We start from the raw sequence: 25882 nt of genomic DNA on the forward strand, positions 1-25882 counted from the left end.
AAATTTCAATGTGTAAAATGGAATGTCAGGCTTCAAGACATTTTAATGATCATCAAAAAGAACATTAGTAAAAAGTGATTTAATATCAAAAGAAACTACAACTGACCACTAGAGAAGAATATCTTATCTTTAAGAACTCCAAAACAATTTTTTGCATTAAGTATTATCAGAGCTTAACGGAAAAAAAAAAAAAAAATCTGGAAACCAAATTTTTGGTTAAAGAGCATGATGCAGTTCCTAAATTTGAAACTACAAGACAAAGTGGAATTCCAATTTCCTGAACTTGGGAACAGCATAAAAACTAGAACAGTTAGCAATAAGTAGAACAAGTGATTTTTTTTAACTGAGTTGAGAACACATGAAACAACTTGTTTTGTACAGTGGTTTTAACTTTCAAAAAATCAGAAACTGAAGGATCTTTACATATTAAGAAACTTACGACTTAACTTATCAGATGTATAATTTCATTAATGTAAATTTTTTGCCCATATCAATTATATGACCATCCTTATCAGTTTTGGAAATAATAATTTTTATAACAGGCACGTATATTTCCTTACTTAAATAAATATATAAATAAACACTCCACAAATTGATATTTAAAAATTTTCTTTTAAACATAAAATATATACATACACAGTATAATATTAACAGCAAATATATACATAAATACAAAGCATAATATTTAAGGATCAATGAGGATTACATAACATTATACTATGGTCCCTCCGAAGATAACTATGCAGTCGTTTTTTCTTGGCTCTCCACTAATAACAACATAATTGAAATTCAAATTTGGGGGAGAGCAAAGAGTGAGATGAGTTCAAAATGTGGGGAGAAAAGTTAATATGGTTTTCAATTTGTTACAGCCCTCCCTCTAACTCCAATGTTGTCTCAACAAGGAAGCAACAATAGGTTTCCTGGGATGTCCTCTTCCATGGATCTATTCCAGACCATCAATATAGCCACGGAATTTATTCAAGGCCCATACAACAGCAATGGATTCTAGTTCTACTGTACATTAAGTTATTTCGGCAGTTAATAACAAACGCCAAGCGTATTCTATTGGATGTTCCTATGAACCTTTTTTTAGCAATAGCACAACACCTAAAGCATAATTACTTTGTTTAAATAATACAAGGCTTTGCTACGTTTTGGTAAAGCTAACAAGAAGTTGTCTTAATGCCTGGAAAGAATTTTCTTCTTCTGATCCCTATGTCCAACTTACATTCTTCTTATTGCTTAGAGATCTATCTATCTCTGAAAATTTCGTTATCAATCTTCTACACTAGGGACAAGTCAGCAAGAAAGACTGCACTTATTTCATGTTTCTTAGAGCAGGCATCTTCTGTATAGCAGAGGTTTTTCTCAATCAACTTCTATTCCTTCACCATTAATCCGGTTGACCAAGATATTTCATTTTACTGCAAGCAAAACTCCATTTCTCATGATTTGTGTTAAGTTTAAATTGCAACAGTCTCTTAAAAACTGCTTCTAGTATTTTTTTAAAAATCTCTCATATTATTATAAAATCATCTATAAGAAAGAACAAGCATATCTTTCAAGCTGCTTCGTAATTTATCAATTAATCTCTGAAAAGTGGCTGGAGCAGTTTTCAGTCTGAAAGGCATTCGAATGAACCAAAAAGTTCCAAAAGGACAAACTGTCTCTGTGTGTATGGCAGACGCTAACTTGATGGTACCCAGATCACAACAATGTTTGTAAGATATGGTGTATGTTTAGCAGCATGCAGTAAGTCATCTATCCTAGGTAAAGGATATCAGTCTGACATTGTAACAGCATTCAGCCCTCAGTAATCAACACAAATTCAGAATTTTCCGTTTATTTTGGGCACAAGAACCACTGGTGCAGCATATGGAGACTTGCATTCTTCTGTTCTTTTCTTTTCAAGCAGATCATCAAGCTTCATTACATATCCTTCCTATTTTATACTTCTGATACGGAGAATTATTGGAGAAATATTCCTGGAGAATTAGTCCCGATACTCATATGTGTTCAATATAGGGAGTTGCTTCTCACCTGGTTGGAACATAGTCTCGTATCTCGTTAACAAAGCAATTTTTCCCTTTGGTTTTCAGTTAAATATCTTCCTTCATTTTCTCTTAATCACAACTTATTGAATTCTGCATTATTTTCTGGATGCTCGGATGGTTTGAACACATCATCACTACAGCTAAATTTCTGTTTATGGTAGTCATGGAAATACTATCTATTATTTGGAAGGTCTAAAACAATTCCAGCACTAAGTAAAAAATCATTGCCAAAGAGCATTATGTTCTCTTTTGTCATAAATAAAGAGCATTCTGTTATCTTTGGCTTATAAATAACACACATAAAGTTATTCAGAATGATCTTCCTTCAATTTTAATATCTACTTATATCATACAAGCTTCAGTTTCTTTCTGGAGACCACAGACGAAGGTAATATTCATACTTGTTTTCCCAAATTCTATTCCTCTTTCTCTCAAAGGACAGTATAAGGGTTTTCTCACTATAGTGTGGCTGGCTCAAGTGTTGTCAGCATATACAATTCTGGTTAAAACCTTTATTTTTATTCTCAAAAGAGTCATCTGGGATTCCTCAACAGAAAATGTCCAAAAGTATATAGCTCTAAAATCAGATTCTGCTTTCTTGAGAGGAGAGAGCAGACATGGCATTTAGCCTTATTAAAGCCTGAGTTCCCACATCCATAGCAACTAATAGATGATCAATCTGCACTTTTTGCATTAGCTCTTGATGTGGCATTCTCAATATGTTAAGAATTGCCCCTTTTTTGGGACCATCTTGTTGTTGAAACTTACGGGCTCCTTACTAATGTTTTTATTTCATACATGCCTAACTTCTTTATGCACATCTAATTTGTCAGCAAGCTAAAGTTGGTTGTTCCACTCACTCCAGTCATCCAAAAAATGTTCTTTATAATTTGGAAGGGCTTTCTTCTTAATTTGCTCTGAAAGTATAAATTTCTTTAATTGCTCAAATGTTGAGACCTTTGATTATTTAAGACCCCATCAAAATAATTTTATAAGTCAAAATAAAAATCTCTCCAAGCGTTTTCTGGATTTTTCTTATGTTGGGTAAACAGCTGTCGAAATTTTTAAGAACTCAATTTGAAACACTTGTGGGGTTCCACTCTTAGACACATAAAACTCAAGAATGGTTAATTACCCTTTATTATTCAAAATAAGAACTGAACAGTTGGCTCCTTTCTCACAGCATACAGCAAAGCCTCCATTTGGACTTGAACTTAAAGTAATCAAAACTGAAACTTAACTAATGCTTAACTAAAAAGGTATAGCCAAAGCTACCAAGATTTTAAGTAGTTGGCCCCTAAATATCAAATAAGTGGTGAAGCTATAAAGGGCCTGAAATACAGCCAAGTGTAGTAATAGCTTAGAGAAAGACGTAGCCAAAAGGAGAACGCTCGCCAATCAGAAACTCCGAGGCTCTCTCACAAAGCCTGTGGAAGTCCAACTTAAATATCACTCTTATTTGCATTAAACGTGGTTCTATGCATTTTGGTAGGAAATGGTAAGCTAAAATTAGGAGGGACAAGAATGTAGCTTAAACTAAAGATAACTGTTAAAAACTTAGGATAAGTTAGGATAAGTAACTTATCCTAAGTTTAGGATAAGTAACTTAGGATAAACCTTACACACTTTAAGAGAATTCGTTTAATTTTGTCGTAATCCTGAGCATCACAAAATTCTTTTGCAATTATTTTTGCTACATCAGTCGGCAGAAGACCAAAAAGGTAAACTACCCACTTTGAAACAGGTTTCACAAGGGTTAAATGCTTCTCAAACATGTTCAAAAATAAACTCATGGCCGCTGTTTTAGGTTCAAAATTAGGAACTATCTTGCTCAATTCTAACTTAGACATTTCTGCATCTGCAGATTCCACTCTGCTAGCAATAATACTAGATTGCAATTTTAATTTCTCCAATTCATACAACATTCATTTTCTTTCTCTTTCTCAGCCCACTGTTCTATTGCCATTTCTTTCCTATCATTTATTGATGCGGTTGAAACATCCTTTTGTTAAATCCACGTCATACCTGGGACTGATGATTGCAGCACTACTTATATAAGGAATTTTAAAATTTTCCTCTGTCACTACACCTAGTGTCTCTACTAATTCAATAAAATCCTGTTTCTTCCCGTTTGCTAAATAAGCCATGCATAAATGAAAGTTGATACATTTCCTCAAAATGCACACCTAAAACTTTTAATACACCAACATATATAGGATTTAAAATATTTTTATATGGATTTAGTACACATCAAACATGCATAAAACCAAAACCTAACACAAAATAATAGCCTATTTTACATCACTCTCTATTGATTTTCTTGAAATAACATATAAAACAGTATTCTCAGACCATAAACTGTTATAGAATACTTTCAGTGCAAAATATGGCAACTTGAGACTATCTATTTCTATAACTTTTCTGCTGAAAAACATTAAAGTTTCCTCATTTTCAAATGTATCCATGGACTATCCGTCATCATCACTTTGGGTTTTGATGATCCATATGGTGATTTTAGACCATATGTTTACTACCACATAAACCGGAGTATAATTTCATACTTGAAATTTTGCTGAATTTGAAAGTTTCTTTCTTTCTCCTCCCCTTTCTTTTTTCTCCCCCCCCCTTTTTTTTGATAAAGCAAAGATATGAAAAATCTTGAAATTGATAGAATTTTACTCAAAATTTATGCCAAACTAAGGTTGCTTTTTTTTAACCTTTTTTTAATTCTACATTGACATGTTTCAACTCCAATTAAATTTCTTCTATTGTTGTGGTGACTACTACAATTCTGATTTTTGAAATCTTAGTGAAAATTAAAATTATTTAACATTCCACTTATATTATTCTATTCTGGATGACCCAAGAAAAGTAATCTTTTAAATTAAGGATAAATGAAATATTACATAGAATTGAGCAAGCAACTGAAATTCAAAGTTCAAGTAAATACATGCTTATGTAAATAACTTTCAATAGAAGGCTCCGTTTTATACCTTTTATGAAGAAAAATATTTTTATTTTTTGATAAAAAATTATGTAGAAATTCAGAAATTGTGATACCTAAGGGAGTATTTTGTCTTTAGTTCGTGTGTGCTTAGTATGTGACATAAATGTGATTTTATTGCACTCAATTAGCGGTAATTTTAGGTCAAGATAACTTTTATCATTTAAAATATAATTCTCTCAAAACTTCAGACATTTTAATTGGTTCTTGAAATTTTAATAGAATTAGATTCCCCCCCCCAATTGCAGAAAAGAAGAAAAAAATTAACTGAGATCAAAATTTGATTTTAGCGATTTTTATTTTGTATGAAAAATATTAAAAAAATTAAAGCTTTGAAAAAGATTCAGCATTTCAAATAAGGAAATTATTTGTTCTTGTTAATATAACAAATGCTATTAACTAAATCATGATGCTTATTTTATTCCCCAATAGGGTGTATATAAATATTTTAATGAGACATTACTGTGTCAAGAGAAGATTAAAATAATTTATAACATTCATGAGGCATTTAAAAATATATAATTAAAAGATGGAAAGAATTATGAAACATTTAAACTAGAAAGTATAAAAGCACAGCCAAGCTAACAAACTTATTTCAAAGAAACTAAACGGTTCTTTGCAACACATACTCCAAAATAATATTAATATCACAAACAATTAACATAACAGCAATTATAGAAAACAAAACAAACATGCTGAAAAAAGGAATTAAAAAATATAATGACACTATAAATATTTCATTTTTATTTACTTCTATGTAGAAAATACAAAAACAAAATAGCATATCATGGTAATTTTTATCATGTGTTATACAAGCTGCTTATTCACTTAACACGAAGGTTATAGTCTAATTATATTGTGACTAACATGATGTTTCTTTGCACTATATAAATTTGTACTTCCACAGTGTAACTGCATTCTTTCTCAGGCTTGCACAAAATTAATTTTGACCACATATTAATAAAAGTTTCTATATTCCAACTCCTCACTAAGTTTAAAAATAACCTGTTCATCTTCAAAATGATCTCTAATCCAGCATAACGACAGATTTTACAGAATCTGTCCAAAATGAAATCTCTTATTTACAGCAAACAAATCTCAACAAGAGAGATCCTCTAATAACAAAAATATGACAAATGAAGAGCGAATTTAATCACAAGCAGTCTGGTTCTTTTCTCTCAGATGCTATACACCAGTAATTGAAATAAGTGATTCCACAGATAAATCAAATGATACAGATCTGGGTTTGTGAGAAATACTTATCATCCCTCACTGACACTCACACTCATACTGTATACTAGAAACTGCTGCACTTACAGAATAGTCTGAGTGTACACATACATATATGAAACAAGGAAAGAATTTGTTATATGTACTTCTTCCCCAAATATCTGTGTGCAACATTAAAAAAAACTGTAAAAAAAATTAAAAATTAATAAAAAAAAGCTACGGGTTGTCCATCAAAGCTATGAAATGCTAAGAAAGAATTATTAAAAAAATTTTTAAGGAATGATTTTTAAATTATGCTTATTTAGCATAATTTATATTATTTTTTTAATTTATTAAAAAATTTAAAAAATATTATTTTATTATTATTATAATTTATTTAGCTAAAAAGTATAAATCTATGCTCCTTAGATATCAGTTAAATAATAATCATTTGTTTTTAAGTGAAGCTTTGGCCAAGGAATGAAAATTATTTTTGTAATGAATATTGCAAAGATGTCTTTCAACCAGTAGTCATTGCCCAGATTACTTACTTTTAATAAAACCCCACATTCGTAGATCAGTATACAGCAACTGATAAAAGAAAAGGTTAAGTCTAATTTTCAATGGCACTGCAGTCAATAAATTTTGTTTAATTTTGTTAAAATTTACAGTGAATTTTTTTCTTTCTTAGCTTCTAATAACACAAATGTATCTAATAAATTTTACTTACAGTTTTTTCTTAAAAGTATCCTGAATTTAAAAAATTTAAAAAAATCCTTTAAACTATCAGCAGTTGCAAGATTAAGCAATTCTTTCTTCCCAAATACGCGCAATATCTGTCAGTCATAAATTTATGACATGCGCTGTGTTTGCTTGCATCCACAGTAATGTGCAACTGGAATGCAAGCTCAGCTTGTTGATGATCATCAAAAGGTTTACTGCATATGGCTTTCCAGTTTCACATGCTATGAAACCTCCTTAAGATTACTCTAGATTTTAGTTTTCTGTGAAGGTGGTCATCTTGCAGAATATGTTTATTGGTGGCACATTCTACAAGAAACATGGTAATGAGAGGTTTCAATGTATAATAGTTAAATAACTGTATAGTTAATCTGCAAAACAATATGGTGTTACAAAAGTGGATTATGTTTCAGGCTGTATTTTCATTATAATTAGTACCAATTAAATACCAGATATGATTCTTAAGAAACTAGAAGTACATGGCCAAAGTGAAAACTATAATTGATTGATGAATTAATTACAGTGAACCCTAAACAGGAGAGATGCTTCTGTGGATAATTTTAATGACAAACTAGCATTTACATTATGCATCATGAAAACAACAAAACTTTCATGCAGTTGACCCATACAATAATTGGAAACAGAACTTCCAGTATTCTGAGGATTTGTTCATTCAGCTACGACCTAACCTTGAAAACTATGAATCAGGCTTGTTTTAAACATTCCATAAGCTTTTAATTTTATTTTAATAAAGTTTAGTCATACCTCACCTTGGAATTATGAATTACTCTTTTGAAAATAAAAATTTAATTAATTTTTATATTACTAACTGAAATTTTTCCAAATCTTTCCAGCTACTGCATAAATAATCATTTGGTAGCATGCTAGTGCCAAAACAAAACCCCTTCAGAAACAAAATTCTATTCATAAATTTATTCATGAAGGTCAAGTATACTGCAAATTTCTTCATTCAAAAAATGTCACCAGTAAATGCAAATATCTACCATTTTCTTACATAGAAATTTATTAACATATTTGATATTTTTATTAATGCCTAACTACATACGGAGCTTTTAAATTAATTTTATTACATGATATAATCAATACACAACATAGCTATGCTGTCAACAGTCTTTAAGTATTAATACATAAACTGCACTTTAAAATTTGCATAATTTTCTCCTAGTTTGCTTATTAAATATAAATTGCAAAAAATATATGCTAACTAATTAATTTTATAAAAAATTAAATACTTTACTAAAAATAAATTTTGCATACAATAAATGTTTTGTGAAGAAATAATTTTAAAAATAAACATAAAGAGCATTATTTATAAACTAACAACGTTACTCAAAATACTAACAGAAGGGACGAAATCCAAAAGTTGAATGGAAGGAATGACACATTGAGAGAGCAAATCATTTAAATTGAATGAGAAAAATAAGTATTATTTTTTAAACATCACTTTGTATTAATATACATTTCCAGTATAATACTTTTTTATGAAAGACAGAATATTACTCTTTTTCAGTAATTCATAAAAACTGCAATTTTTGTTAATTAACTGGGTAGATAACAGAAACATGATAGTGAAAAAAAATATTTGGAATATCTAAAAGATCTGGAATTTTGATTAAGAAAATTAACATCAACCATAACTTAACTACTGAAATTTATATACCTTTTTGCACATTAAGTTAATATGAATGACAAACACGTAATCTGTGTTATGTAAAAAAAAAAAAAAAATATGATAGTTATTTTTAAGAGAATATTTACTTTTCTGAAAATATTTGCAACATCCAAATTATATTCAGATAATTACTTAAAAATCATTAAAACTTTAGTTCATTCATTTTACTTTGGGATAAAACTTGACAGAATATCATTTAAATTAATTAGAAGGGAAAAAAATCACCTTCATTTCTATATTTATACATTATTAGTACATTATGATTCTGGTCCAAATTTTTATAAACATACTAACTACAATTTACTCGTATAATATGACCCTTTTAGAAGAAATGTTTAAATTTTCAATATAAATTATAATCTCCCTTAATTTTATTTAATTTTTAAGAAATTTTATATCAACATTAAAAAAAAACTATTCATGTATACTGTTTTGAACAAGAAAAAAAAATTGCTATAACTCTTCTACTTCATTTTCTGCAAAGGGGCTTGAAACTTTGGATAATGATATGGTGAAATCCTAAAATTTTCAAAATTTGTAGGACGAAAAAGAACAAAAGAAGTTTTGTATTGACCAATATAGCATTCATGAATTTTTTCAGAATTTTTCTACTTCATCTCTGTTCCCTACAAGAGACTCAAAATTTTAAATTTTTACATTAAATTTCCATATTACATGCATACATTAAACTTCCATACATGAGGTGAATGAAATATTTGCTTCATGTACACAGCAATCTGTTTTCGCTTAAAAATGCATCAGTTGCACAAATTTGACATTGGGCATAAATTCAGTGATGAATTACTATCATCACTGAAATTTTTGGCAAAATTGGGAACTATTTGATAATGAATGACTTCAATACAAAAGCAACTGAAAATCTAGGACGGAAACTTATTGATGCTCATTCTTCCCATTTGTACGCAATAATGCTACTGCTGGTTGGCTGGCTATAAAATTTTGGAGCTTTGATGCACATTTGGCGACTGCCAGCCTATTAACAGAAAAGAACCCTTTCCATGATAATAAGAATGGTATTTACGACATAAGCAGTGTTCCACTTGACCCTGTGTGTTCAGCTGTTTTATCCTGTTTTTCTCTCTATCAAATTAATCTAACCTTTTGCTTTCATTTTATTTTTTCTTTATATATTCCCTCATTAGCATGTACTTCCCACAGCTATGTATGATAAAACATCCCAGATAGCAGATTACTTAATATATGGACATAAATCTATTTTTACCTCACTTACATGAAGTAACAGAACAGGAGGAAGGTTGGGGAGTTTTCATAAACATAACTGTATATTAGTGATAGAGCATCTGAATGAATGGATATTGGCAATACAAAGTAGTTTCGAAGAATGTAATTCCACTAAAAGCTTGATTAAATGAAAATTGCATATATGACCACCTGACACCTGAATAAAAACACAAAGTGGAATAGCATTTGGAAAAGTGGAATGGAGAAAGAAAGTGTTGTTATTTCAGACAGATGAGAATAAATGTTCAACATTTTGAATTACAATTTCAAATATTTTCTTCTTTTATGATAAAATGTTTCTACTAAGATTTATAATTCCCAAGGAAAGAATATTTTACATTCTGAATATATTAGGACTAACAAATTACCTACATTCAGTTTAGGAATTATTACAGTTAATCATACGTCAAAGCTTACATATGAACCATTTTATGACAAAATTTTAAAAAATAATAATCTGTTAAAGGAAATAAAACATCCAGAGAAATATTTAGGCAGTAACAGCAATAATATTTAACATTCCTCAATGTCCGCTTGTGTAATATTAATGTTATATCAAATAATCTTGATTTATAAAATGCAAAATTTATATTTAAAATTTCAAAATTATATTTTAAAACAAAAATCTTATTGCATTCAGTTTTTATTACACAGTAATTGAGATCAAATTAATTACAAAATATTAAGTAAGTAGCATATTTTAGTTAAAATAACATGCCAAGTAACGATTATTGTAGAAGTCAAAGCAACAGGAATCAGCACTGAATTCTTGTTACTCAAAACTCCTCCAGCAAGTACCATATAACTTCTAATTTTCATTCACATACTCATAAAAAAATAACACATACTTAGCAACACGAAACAGTTTTAAACTTTTCGTATGTTATATCGATATAAATGCTTTTCAACAAGAGGAGTAAAATTAAAGTACTAAGAAATACATACCTTTAGCAGATAGATTGAGATTATGGTCACTAGGATGGGAAGGTTTAGCAGAGGGTGTTTTATTTTGATCAGTTGGGTGTGTTGAGAGAGGAGGCATGCCTAATAAAGCATTTAAAAGTGTATAACTACAAAATCATAAATTAAACAGCTTCACATTTCCAAATGAACAAGTAGAATATTCTTTGTTATTTCATTATCTAAGTTACCGTTAAGTTATTTTTAACAAGCACAGTATCATTAGTTTAAAACACCGCATCTTACATGCAATAAAACAAGGATGCATTAAATAAAACTCGGTAATATCTGAACCTAATTTTTCAAATGTAATGCAGAAAACAAAAAGTAATAATACAATTACACTTGTTATGATTCTATTGAATTTGCAATAGATGATTTGATAAACCATTATCTTTTACTTGTAAAAATATAATTAAAACCTCTATTAAAATTCAAATAATTTACCAAAATATCATTATTACAGATTTTAGCAACTATAATGCATGTTAAATACAAAAATTTAGTAAAGTGCTCCATTAGTCAAAACATCAGTTTAAAATTCATATTTCAAACATATTAAAATGCTCATGTTTTGGATGTTTGCTTAAAACTGTTTAAAATGTTAGTAAATTTTACAACACTCCCATATGAAATATTACTTTTGATACTGAATAACTTCCCTTTTAATTTATAATCAATAATGCTTTTTATGTTAGTTATGTCTAAACACACACAGCAATTAAATTGAAAAAAAACTTGTTTAATAATTTAAATGCACCAAGTTTCATAATGGCTTAAAGCATAACACAGTGTATAAAGCTATGAAAACCTAAACAAAACAGTGCATTTGCTACGGTGGTGGTTACAAATTAACTTTATCATAACAACCAGATTTATTAGTTAATGTTTTAACATGCAGTTAATTCAATAAAATATTTTTTATATACACTGGTGAAATAAATTAAGAGAATTTTCATATTTCATATACAATCTCTAGAACTACTAGACAGATTTTAATAAAATTTGGTGTGAACATAGGTTGATATAATAAAAACAAAATAAAAATTCAACAGTTATAATAGACACACATGTTCATGTGTAACACTCATGGGAGTCTGAAGGTATGAAACAGCAGTTGCAGAAGACACAAAAGAAATGGGTTAATAGGGGGTATGGTCCCCTACAGGCTTTACTGCATGATGTCATACTGGAAATAAGGCAGTTTATCAGTGCCTGTGGCAATTGGTTCCACTCATTCAGCAATACTGTTTTCAGTTCCTGGATGGTTCTCCAAGGGGGGTTGCGAGTTGCAGTTGCTCTCCCCAGAACATCCCAGACATGCTCTATAGGGTTGAGGTCTGGAGACCTGGCTGGCCAATCATCCAGCGAATATCCTCACTCTCGAGAAATTTGTCGACCAGAAGAGCTCTATGTGGCCTTGCATTATCGTCCTGTAAGATGAACTTGGGGCACACTGCACCCCGAGAAAGGCGAACATACAGCTCCAAGACCTCATCCCTATACCTCACACCAGTCACCCAGACGTGGAGAGGTGTGCAGCCATCCAACATGATGCCTGCCCAGACCATTACACAGCCACCACCATAACTGTTGATTTCGCAGACACTGGAGGGTAGGTGCGGGTCCCTGGCTCTCTCCATATAAAAGTACAGCAAGAATAGGTGTTTAGGCTAAAACGGGACTCGTTGGTGAACAGAACGGTTGCCATTGCTCCGTACTCCAACCACTATGCTGCCTGCACCATGCTAATCGGACGCTTCTGTCAGTAGACGTGAGCAGGACGCAAACAGCCGGTCTTCTGGCAAACAACCCTCTCTCTTTTAGTCTTTTGGAAACAGTCACCCTTGTTACACGGGTTCCTGTTAGCTGCATACAGGTCCCTAGAGAGCTGAGAAGCTGTAGTCCCTCTGTTACGCCTCGCTAAAATGGACAGACAGTGATCTTTCCTGGCTGTCGTGGCTCTTGGACGACTTTGCCCAGGCTTTCTCTTGATGGATCCTGTATGCTGGAGCTGTTTCCATACTTTACACATGATGCTGGGCATTAAACTCTCTGCATATTTGGACTTGTGATTGGCCTACCTCTAGCCTCCCCACAATTCGCCACCTCATTCCATCATCTAAACGGTGGTGGTTACTCATTTTTACCATTCTGATTTGAATTTAACCGATTGCTGCAAGATAACACCAAGAAATTCACCATGTTGTGCTATCGAACACAATTTGTTTTGCATTCCATGCGCTTATAAAGCCTGTTTTTCTGCTGGCTCTGCCTACACACATGTAGACTCTTACGTATTTGGCATACAAGATTTGCATTTTTATCTAGAAGCAGTGGTTTTTCCTTCGGTTCAGTTCTTTTTATGCAATTCGATAAAATATGCAAATTCTCTTAATTTATTTTACCAGAGTAGTTGCAAAATATCATTTGACAGAAAAATATAACTGGGACATCTTTCAATAAATAGGTTAAATGAAATAAGCAACAAAGATTTTGGAACCATTTTAAATAGCATCTCAAAACAATATTTAGGTTTTTTTACAAGAAGTAATATCTATCTGCAATTTTCTCTAAAACTTTTCATCTAAATCTGATGCTCTATATCTCTATATACAGTAAGTCACCTGATATCACTAACATTTATTTATTTATTTTGCAAATGCCAAACATTGACACTCAAGCCACTAGTTCACGGGCTCCGGGTACTTTTCAACAACTTCCTCATACCAAGAAAGTGCACAGGGTTCATAGCCACATTTTAGTTAAAAAAATAAGCACCTATAAGCACTTTTCAAGCACATTTTAAGAAAAAAAATAAGCACCTGTCTAATTACATCATACACAACTGCATAAAAAATTAGACTTGTAATTTAAAATATGAGAAATGAAGTACTTATTAAGAGACAACAAGCTTTACCTCAACCATAAAAAATAATTACTTTTTTTTTTGTTTTTAGTTTTAAATAATAGTTCAATTTACAGAACTTGTTTACAATGAGAGAATAAAAAAACTATGAAGAACTAAACTATATTACAAAATTTAATGATGAAATTTCAGTTCAAAATAGAGAAAATAAATAATAATAAGGTATATTTATTGTATTCGCTTGGAACCTAATAATAAATACAATTTATTTTTCCACTCATATTGATATTTAAATAATTTAAATCTAAATTCTGAACATTTTCTAAATTTTCATTGTATATCAGTTTTCTTTTAACAGATATTGCAAGCAAAATAATTTAAGTAAAAAAGAGGAACATTTCTGAAATCAGAAGACAGAAATTTGCTTCATGCAGTCATCTTTAACAGTAAAAGGTTAACTAACCCGCACACTTGGAAATTGGCGAATATTCGGACAGTCGAGCGTAACTTGAAGGAGCGGAGGGGGGTATACTGTAGCTGCTCTTTAGATTTTTCCGCTAAATAAATGCTTTTGACATTTCAATATGCACATCATATAAAAATAAACCAACGAAAGTAAAAAATATTCTGCTTAGCAAGCACACTAAAACTCTTTTAAGTGTTCATAAACAAATCTCGGACTGAACATCAAAATTAATTATCTCTGCAAAATATCGCAAACGTTATTGCGCAATATGTGCGCCGTAATTCTTCCCTACGTGATATTACGCAATCGGAATCAACAACTGCAGGTATTGGGAGAATAAGGAACTAAATAACTGGGGTGTTTTTCATTCTAATTTTCAAAAGATGGCGTTAAATTTCCAGAATAGAATCATTCTTTGCTTGGGTTGGTAGACCGCAGAACTTTTAGTCCTATTCAATCCAAAGTGACAAAAAAAAAAAAAAAAAAAAAAAGTTCCGTTGCTTGTTTTGCAGCGAACTGTAATGGTTTCAATATTCAAGATTTTGCGGAGAAAGGCGAGACCTCACAACCTTCGTACTGTATAATATATTGGCCAAAAAAATGAAATTATTTTGACTATTCGATTACTTTCCCTTTATTTAAGCCATTCCGAATATTATTCCTTAGAAAGCTAATCTGTGTTAAAACAGAACCATTTTTGGAAGTTTACTATACTTCAGCAGTTACTGCAACTATGTTATTATAAACATTCATACATATGCTCATAATATAAGCATAACGATCATAATAAACACGAATATGAACTGACCAAGTGGAACGAGAATGCAAATTTTTAAGATCTTGATAGAAATTCAAACATGTATAGTATTTGGGTGGGAGGAAAAGAATGCCGAATGCAGTGGAATTTTCACTGCTTTCGCAATTCTTTGACCAATAGAAGGACGGGCACCTGTCTGTACTCTTTGTGCAAAACCAAAGGTTATGTTAATGCAGAGAAAGGGGGAAAAGCTATTTCCGGGAGTATGACTCACCATCTGACATTACATATTAAAAAGAAAAGTTGTTTATTTAGTTTCGGCTTTGGTACGGGGAAAAATAGCGCATTCATTAAAAAAAAAAAAAAAAAAAAAACTAAAACTAAAAGCAAAAAATAAGCACTAAAAACAAAAAAAATAAGGGCTTTAAAGAAAAAGTAAGCACCTATAAGGGCCTTTATATTTTATTTTCAAATATAAGGACTTATAAGCACTTATAAGGACCGCTGCGAACCCTGGTGCAATACAATTATTTAAATGTTCAAAAATCACAGGCTGATTGGAGTCACACAAAATACAGTTTGGGTAATCTACCACTCCAATTCTGTAGAGGTGGTCTAGCAAACAGTCATGTCCAGTCAGACATCTAAATAGAGCTACCGCTGCCTTTCTTGGAAACCTGAGAATGTAAGTTGCCTCTTCTCCCAGAATCCTCCAACTCTTATCCACAGCATGTTAAATCATACCCTGCTTAATTTTTTTAAGAGTCAGGTTAACAAACAAATTAGTTGTATGAAATGAAAGCAGTCAATTAATGCATTGCATTATGAAAGTTCCTTTCTTAACCAATGTACTAGCTTTTTCCTTTCCCATAATTCCACAGTGGGCTGGAATCCATTGGGAAGATATTCCATGTATTATTGCCCTAAGCAAAGGCCTACAGTCTAAGACTCTTTGAGAACTATTTTGATTATTCAGAAGAGCTTGAAGCACACTTTTGGAATCTGACAGTATGACTGCTTTCCAAAAGAGTGGCTACGAATCAGCAGTTGTTGAATAGCCACAACAATAGCTTCGATTTCACCATCAAAGGCAGTAGCAAGAGGGCCGTTTGGTATGTAGAATCTAAAACGCTTGCTATGGATACTTGCTCCAGCACCGAGTGTTTTCTCTAACATAGAGCCGTCAATGTAGACATGCAACCACTCATTTTGAGGATAGCGAACCCCCATAGTTTCCATTGCAATAGACCTTAACTGAGAATCACTCATTTTGTTTTTAACAACTCTTTGAATAAGATCCAGATTCATATTCAAATTCAAAAATTCCAAGGGACAATTGGGAGAAGGTAAAATTAGATAATCTTGGCTCGATTCCAAAGCATCAGATTCTCTCTGTGCAGCCTGTATAAAGCCAATTTGAGTTTTAAGATTTCTAGAAATTTCTTTATTATAGTTAATCCAAAAAGGGTTGTCGGGCAAACGCACCAGCTTCTGGTATAATAGGATCTCTTTTCTCTTTATGCAATCATGATAACCAAACTGGTTAAAAGCTGCATTGCAAGAATTGGAGATCTCACTCCAGTAATTATACGTAATGCTTTGTTCTGGAAGACTTCGAGGATCTGGACTACATTCTCCAGAACCATGATGAGGATCTCGCTACAATGACCAATAATTGGTTAAATGTATATAATTTATAAGTAGTCGTAAATGTCTCTCTGTCACAACCCCACCTTGAACCAGCCAGACATTTTAAGAGTCTTCTTACAGCTTTATTTTTCCAATGTTCTACATGTTTCCTCCAATTTAAGCATAGACTGAGGATGCAACCCAAATATTTTCTCGAATCATTATGTTGAACATCTACACTCTTATATGTCAACTTCGGGGTAAAAGTCTGTCTGTTCAGAGTCAAGAACAAATTATAAAAATTATGTTATGACATCACTAACATAATTTTTTTAATTTTGCGTTTTAATTGCCCTGCACATAAGAGAGAAATAAGAACAAAGTGAATGACAAAAGTTACCAGCAAAACCTAAGACAAACATGATAACATAATTCATGCAGACTGAAGTCATTGTTCAAATAATAATTCATAACTATGATTACTAGTCTCTGTAACAATTTATAAACAATCTGGAATATTAAAAAATATGTGTCATGTTGGTTTCTCAACAATTAACAGAGATCTTCAACAAATTAGGAACTGAATTGAAAATAAAGAGAATGCTTGTGTGTTCAGAATTATTGACTACATTTGAAATTTGTGAAGAACACTTACTAGAATAAACCATTTTTGGGTTCTTGCACAAATGACATGACCAGTGATGCCTTTCAGTCTTAATTTTACATCATCACACTTCCAACTGTTCAAGCAAATGATGGAAAGTCTCCAAGGACAGTGTTCCGATAAAATGAAAGACAATGATTATTGGAACTTAATTGGACAATGGATAAGGTAATGCTTAAAGGAATTTCCCCACAGTGGCTTTGAGCATAATGCCTAGAAATGTCACATCATCAGTTCATACTTTTCTAAATTGATAGCATAAATTGATGTTGCTGAAATTTCCAGATGAAATAACATTATGTGTTTTTCTTTTTAGGAATTTTTATTCAAACATAAAAATTGAATGACAGACAAAACCTTTTGCAAATAATATTACATTTTTAACATGAAGGAAAGTCTGTCCACCATCAGATCTGAAATTGTTTTAAGTTCCTTTGCAGCTTATCATTGTTTTAAGTTTCTTTGCACGTTTTCACCCAATAAACACTACTGGGGATCTATAGAAGTCTCGTGTTTTAAAACTTCGTTCTTGGTCACTTGATTCAATTATTTGGAAAAACAGAACACCTAAGAGTTGGCTTGTGCTTAGCTCTGTTCTCACAAAAAAAAAAGAAACACATTAATTATAAACAGATGCTACTGTAATGTTAGAAAATTTCCTTAAAATCATTTCAAAAGAATATCATCAATGAATACTGATACACCTTGAAACTCAAATTAAAAGAATAATATAGAATACAAGTAGTTCTGCATCAGTTTAGTTATCTATGCATATTTCGTCCGTTTCTGAACATTCCTTCATAATGTATTTTTTCAGTTTTCAGCAAACAGTTTATTTTGAAAATGTTTTCATTAGCCATCAGTTTTACTTTACAAAATTCTTATGTTTAACATCTTACAATCAAGTACGAAAATGAATCATACATTTTTCACTTGCCCTCCATATAAATTTTAAAAAAAAAAAAAGTTAGGAATCACAGATCATTATAAAACTTTCGATCTAAATATATATTCTTAAAATGACAATGAAATAAAGAAAAAGAAACGACAGGATTAGGAATATTATATGTATAGTACTTACCTGGAGGGGAACTTACTGAGCGCATAGTTTTCACATGTTTCTAAAAAAGAATTACAATCCTGGATAAAAATATGGTTGACATACGCATAACATTATTTTCTCATATATTTAAAATAAATCAATATAAATTACAATGTCACTGTCCTTAATTAATAAGAGAACTTTTAGAATACATCATTAAAATTGATTTTGATGAGGTCATTGCTTCTCTTGAATGCCAATACTTAATTTAAAGTTATAAATATTTTATTGAAAATGACATTCAAAATGGCTATGTTCAACTCCTTACGAGTATAAACTTATCGATGTTCTATCAGCAAGATTATTCAAAACAATCACAATACTATACTGTTAAAAAAACAATTGAAAATGACTGCTAGAAACTATTATATTACGATTACTCATGTAAAAAAAATGCACACTGATGACAGCACACCCATGTCAGTTACAGAAAACATTCATTCTATAATCTGCCTATAAGAAGCATTGGAACTTGGAATACAACAATCAGAACTCATAAAAATGGTGATATTGCTTTATAAAAATGATGAACTGTCATGGGAATGGTTTCTAGAGTCTGGCATTTTCCAACAATTTTGGCGAATTCCGCAAGGTGGTTGTGTTAACATGTGTGAGTCATATAATGTAGTGAAATATACCACATGTTTAGCATTACACTCCCAAAAATTTTGGAGAGACTCTACTAAGAACATTTCTAACATCAAAATGCATTATACCATTAGAAACAATTTACTAATTTGTTTTAAACGATTTTATGCCTTTGAAAAACACATGCTTATTTATTTTTACTTTATTTTGTATCATTTCTGTTGCATAAAGAAATCATCATAAAAATTTCTAATTATATGCTAATGATGACACTATTTATAAAAATATAGCTTTTTAAAAATTGTACCATTGAACTGCAAGTACCTCATTCATCTATTGAAAACATGAATTTTTGTGATTAAGCAATATGATCAATTTACTCTAAACCAAGATACAAGTAAAGAAGGATGGCTTATACATGGGTGTTTACTGTAAATATGTAATTCAGTCATGTAAAGTATGTAAGTAATATCTTAGAATTTAAGTTTTATAGTTGTAAAATAATCTGGCACTTTCCTTTTATTAACAAAGACCCAACTCTTTTCAAAGGCGTATTAAAGCTCTATTATGGGAAGCCTTTGATAACCTGAATAGTTGAATGCTATGGAAACACTATTACGACATAATTGGTTATGTGATTGCAGTAAATTTGAATGATGGGACAGATTTTGGATAAGAAGTATATTGTTATTTTGAGATTTACACGGTAAAATGGCTGAATGTTGTAAGATTAATTTGAAGTTACTGCTGAATGTTATAAGATTAATTTGAAGTTTCTGTATGATTTGGAATGAAAGGGAAAAAAATATTAATTGTGTAAATGAAGGTTACTTAGTTGCCATTATAAATGTCCTGTTTGTAGGAAGGAAATGCGTATGGTCGAAACGTCGGAGGATACCTGCACTATGGAGGATATTTATGAATCTTATTTTTGTGAATTTATGCGGCAGAGCCACTATACAGATTCTAGTTCAGATAATTTTAGGAAGCTTTGGGTTACTGTTAAGGAATTTTGTTTGATTGAAAACAGGGAAATTTGTAAATAAGGTAAGTGGATATTTCCTTTGTGTAGTGCTAAGGTAAATTTCCTTTTTTATGTTATTTTATTGTTGGATTTAAAATGTAGTTTATTGAGATTATATATTTTTTGTTGGCTGCACATTTGACCTTTTTAAGTAAATATAGATCGATGTGTACATGGACAAAGTCAAGGGAGTGTGCAATGCCTAGTTTGTGCAATTCTCTGATGTTTTTTTAAGTGAAAATAGGTCCATGTGTACCTGGATACCAAGTTTGTTCAATTCTTTGACTTATTATTTTGGATTTGTATGGTGCCAAAAAATTGGCTACACAAAGCCAAAATAACAAGTCAAAGAACTGCACAATTTCGGTGTCCATGTACTGCCAAAAGTCGCCAATTATGGCTAAGGGGCACCCGTAAACTTATTTTTACCAAAATATTCTCTAATCACATAATTTTGATAGCATTCAATTCAAAATTTGTAATTTTGACATTAGTGAATCATGATATGATCAATGATATCTATACCTGAATCTCTCCAATTCTCATTTTGCCATTTCCATAAAATTATGCTACCAGAGCATTTACCTTACGATTTGCCAAAGTGTTAACACTTCACAAAACATAAGATCTTAAATCTAACTTTCAAATTAAAACTGTGCAAACTAAGCTAAGTTATTTAAATACAATAAAAGAATTTCTGAATAATTTAGATCTCTTTCTTTAATAATACATCTAATTAATGAAATTTATCTACTTAGTTGATGATTTTCATGAACTTCTGCATTATCAGTGTATTTCAAAAGAGATATTTCTTAAGCTAAATATTACTCGATATTATTCGGCTGCTTCTTGTCAACCAATAAATCTGTTACATCCCCCACATGGTTAATAAAACCTTTAACAGTATATTTACATAGTCAGAAAAGAAGAGAGAAGATTCTGGTTTAACTATACTATTAAATATCGATAAAAAAGTGGACACTGAATATATATATTACACAAAAATTATATCACTAACATTTCATTATGATCAATACAGAAAAAAAAATTCAGGGCAAATTCTGAATATTCCTTAAAGGGCATACTGCTTCACATAATTTTTTTTAAAATTATGCTAATGAATGGAAGTTAGCATCACATGTATTTGAAAACTTGCTACAGTTTTTGTGGGTTAATGAAGTTAAATACTGAACAGCACAAATTTACAATGCATTAATTTTTAGTCTTGAAGAGTCATAACTCAGTTTTGCTCAGATAAACTTTAAAAAGATATATAAAGCATACGCTGTTTTTTTTTTTTTTTTTTTTTTTTTTTTTAGGGGGGGGAATAAAATTAATATAAAAGCTTAGAAAAGAGTTACCCAAAATCAGCTATTTTACGCACACACAAAAAAACAAGCAAAACTTTGTATATTAATACATACAAAAATAAGTATATATTAATTAAGAAACAAGAACAATTAAATAGATTAAATCTGTTACATAAAAATATATTTTAGCATATTTTCAAATGTATATTCCAACTTACTTTAAACGTATTTAACCTGATTGACCATTTAAAATCTCACTGCAGTTTAAAAGGATTAAGAAATATACAACAATTATATAAACATGATTTCTTCGTTATGGAATTTGTGTACTTTATTGATCTAAAGGATTAAATATTTAAACTAACCGATTCATTATATGTTATCGAACAACCTACAACGCATACCTACAGGCAACTTAAAATTCAAATATCTTACCGGGGGTTCCATGCTGGACGTTATTATTAAATTAAAATGATATCTACAGTAAGATAATAATCAGATCGTTATGAAAAATGCATAGTAATAAGTATATATGAGGTCGACTATGTTTAGGTAAAAAATAAATAATCTTAACAAAAGATTTAGAAGTTTAGCATATTATTTTCCCCCAAATCACCGGATTAATTTTATGTTGACAAACACTACACAATAGAGTTGAGATACGTAACTCCTGACACACAACTCATAAATTAGCGTAGGAATTTTCGTCATTCCCCACACTAGTTCCTTGTAACTCTCGCATAATTTTGTTTATCATTCAAATACCAATTCTCTTATCGAAAAAAAACTTGCCGCCTTCCATGACAGATTTTACCGTTTGAAAATTTGATAGATTTGCTGGATTCTTCAGTAAATTTCTAGAATTCATTTCTCAGTTTAAAAAACTGAAATCTCCTGAAGAGAAATAAGAGTTAGCACTGTGTTTTGAAAAAATTTTCGACGATATGGAACTTTAATTTTCCTGCTGTTTTTAACCCGTTTGGGCTCGCTACATGGCGCAACACCCTTGCGGAGCCAATCTCTACTAAATTACGATAACTGCCTTCATCTTGGCCTGTTAATTCCTGTTAATTTCGCATATAATAGATAAAGGAAATGCTAGTGGCAACCATCTTACGTAGACAAATTTGGTGTCGGTTGAATCAATAGGTTATCAATTTCGTTCATTGGTCTTGTGTGAGAGTTGGGTCGTCGAAACTGTCGTATGAATAAGAATATTTGTATTCATTTTGTGAATTTATTTTATTATATTTTTATTTTTTACACAAATGTTATTTGATATAAAATCAATAAAACTGAAAATCATATTGACATGATTATCTGTTCCATTGTCTTATGTTGTATGAAATATTTGCTTTAAGTTTTATGTATGACTTCTGATGATGTATTCTTTAAGTGTTTTGTGTATGACTGTTTTACTTTCAGCGCCATTAAGGCACATTTACTGCAACTGCGTTGAAATACAGCTAGCAAAAGTGCTAGCTACTCGCGGCATAACAGCGGAACTTCGAACGCGGTTTTCCCCACACCTGCTAACTCTGATCTCCTGGACCCACATTCTGCATTTGTCTCCTTGAAACGACAGTAGAGGCAACAGCATTAAACGAGAGCATGTCATGCAAAAAATGCAGAATAATCGCGGCGATTAGTGACAGCTGAATTTGGAGACCCGGCCTTTTCATATTCTATATGTTAGACCTTCTGGTTTTTCCCGACTAAAATGATGTGCGAGTTCATCAGTACCATTGGAATACGCAATTATGTCTCGATATTCATGATATTTAGGAATGCAGAAATTTAGTAAGAAATACGTTTCCTATCATGACGTGGAAGGAAGAGAGGATCAGGGAAACTATTCAGTAGTAGAAAGCGTCCAATTTCTCTACAAAAGATCTTTCTAGGTTCTAGTTCTGCGACACTTCTAATGACGATCAAAGACGGCTTGAACTTTTTAAAATAGCAGATAAGGGCTCGTTGCTGTACGCCTTCATGACAACTATGCTGAATACATCGCTTGTGCTAAAGTAAGAAGAAAACGAACATCCAACACTTGATCTTTGTATTGCAAATGAAAAATATCCTCAGTTTTTAGCAAATCATAAGAACTTGATGGACTCTACCTTTTCCTTCCATCATGAAGTGACCATATTAGACATGAAGAACCTGAAAGTGAAAAACTTACCATCACATTAAAGCTTGCTGTGGAAAAAGAGTCTCCCTTTTTTTTTTAACCAAACTAAGATCCAGTTTGAGGCAGTTAAAAATGGTTCTGCAAGGAACAGTAACTTTAGATAAAGAGTCCTATCTTTTTTTGATGCACGCTTTCTATTCAGACCCATTTTTAACAAGTTCTTTTATCCAACCTTGGAAATGAACGTATTACACAAGTCATTATATTCCAAATATTGGAATAAAGTAAATTCTTTTATTGTCAAACCTTTTAGTGATATTTCAATGAATCCCATGAATAGTTTCTGTGCTGTTGTTAGGTTTTCAGATCTTAAAGTGACATTAGGTTTATATGAAAGAATAGTAAATAAAAAAAAATTTGTAATAATTAACACTAAGCCATAAAGTTTATACAAAGCAAACAAAATTTTATTTACCTTAACATACTATTAAAAATATTAATAATTTACAGTCTCGTTACTTTTACAATTGCTGACAGGAGCTTCTTAAATCTGATTACCAGTAATGAAAAGATAGAGACTGGGTCCAGTCTGAGCTCCCCACCCATATTTGATTGGTTCCATTAGTGAAGTAGAAGGTAATAAAGACTCTTCTGGACAGCCAGAGCTCTGATCGTGCTTGATTGGTAAAGTATTGACTCCTCCGTACAATCCATAGGTGATTGTTTGATGGCAGTAGTAGTAACAGTGGCAGCATAAAGAATACCTTGTAAAGTTGGTTATTTGACTTGGTTTGTTAAAGAAATGTCCATAAGACGTCCGTCTTCAGAAAGAAAAGCATATTTAAAAATTTCTTTGCCCTCTTCACTAAAATAAGCCAAATTTTTGTATATCTTGAATTTTTTAATTTTCAGCAGACAGAATAGCTAACCTCTGAATCAAAGCGCGTATTTCTTCTTTCTATCTCCTTGTTCCAGATGTTTAACTCTGCCAAACAGATAATCAAATATTTTGTTTCCCTTTTTATTTCCTTGTACGAAGTAAAAAGGAAGTATTATAATGGCGAAAATTTTTAGGGATCATATTTCAACGAAAATATCCAATTTAACCGCTATCGAAAGAAATTTAACGATGTTTTTGCGTGTTATCTGTACATAAGGACAGAATAAAAGACTCTTTTCCTCCAAAAAAATTATAAAACTGCTTTAAAATGAATTCTGCAGAGAATTTTTCGTGGCGTCTGTACGAACGTATGTACGTACGTACGTATCTCGCATAACTCAAAAACGAGTAGCCTCAGAACGTACAAATTTTGTATATAGGACTGCTATAACATATAGATGTGCACCTCGTATTTTGGTTGCAATCGGCCGCGCCAAACGTATATAAATATATTTATATATATATCCACTCTGTTACCCGGCTCAGTGATCTCAGTTTCTTTACTCTTATATGTTTGTAAATTGTACATTTTTTGCTTTAAAAATGATTGGAATATGTTGTTCTTATCTTTCGTTTAAGGTTTTTATGCCTTTAGTACATCTGTATGCAATATTTTTAGAATTATCAACAATTTTAAAGTTGTTTAAGTGCCGCCAAGCCTAATAATGTTTTTGTGGCGGCCATTGCTTGTTTACATTTGAAACAGCAGAATAGTGGATTTGTTGCCAATCTAGAGAAACTTAGCTTCGTGACAACAAAGACAACGCCTTCATTTATTATTGCCAATTAAATCATGCTTAATCCTTTCTGGAATTTTTTCGAGAAAATAAGTAATTTTTAATACAGATGTTTTGACTTTTTATGTATTTTTGCCTTGTCGCGAAGTGAGAACTGAATTAATTGAATGAGAAATACTCAATCGTCTATGAAAAACTGTTCCTTTTTGTTTTGTTTGCTTAATTTCTTTTATACATCGTTCCAGCTTTATTATAGTATTTGAATAGAACATGTGGCAACGATTAGATAATTCTTTGAATGATATAAATTTTGTGCATTCTGAATTATAATATGAACGAAATATAATACTGTTAAGTGAATCTAGCGCCAGAGTGTCGCTATGGTAAACAAATAGAGTGAATTTTAAAGAATGCATTTATTCTATTGTGGTTTAGTCGCTGTCGGCGAAGTAGATTTAATTCAATCCAATAAGTTTAAATGAAATGCAAGAAAAAATGGCATAATTTAATATTCCGTACAAGGAAGTCATGTGGTGTACACATTAGATTTTTTCTTTTCTTTTTCTTATGGAAAAAGAAAAGAAAAAATTAAAGAACCAAACAAGTTTAAAACAAGTTGTTAAAGAATAATGTATTAAAACACATGATTTTAATCATCTCCAGAAGAGAACCAAACATTTCTAGCTTTAACTTTAAAATGTCAAATTCTGTTTTTAATATATTAAGAGTAAATTTTCTTTA

The 25882-nt window shown here is 31.1% G+C and overlaps 1 protein-coding gene across 9 annotated transcripts in view; it reads right to left on the reverse strand.

The window, feature by feature from the left end:
- The window catches only part of Orp8 (Oxysterol-binding protein-related protein 8), a 298051-nt gene that overhangs the window by 260029 nt on the left and 12140 nt on the right, over positions 1-25882 (reverse strand). For 2 of the 9 annotated variants that reach the window (XM_085812018.1, XM_035365915.2), the window contains exons 1-3: positions 21769-22017; positions 18391-18430; positions 10910-11008 (exon numbers count right to left, since the gene is read on the reverse strand). In XM_085812018.1, the coding sequence (XP_085668144.1) occupies positions 10910-11008; positions 18391-18430; positions 21769-21780 (151 nt within the window). In that variant the 5' untranslated portion in view covers positions 21781-22017. The other 7 variants (XM_085812024.1, XM_085812023.1, XM_085812019.1 and 4 more) reach the window with 7 other exon arrangements.

Source organism: Stegodyphus dumicola, chromosome 2 (genome assembly GCF_044657685.1).
Source record: "Stegodyphus dumicola isolate Sdum_Otavi_A_Nest chromosome 2, ASM4465768v1".
NCBI lineage: Eukaryota > Metazoa > Arthropoda > Arachnida > Araneae > Eresidae > Stegodyphus > Stegodyphus dumicola.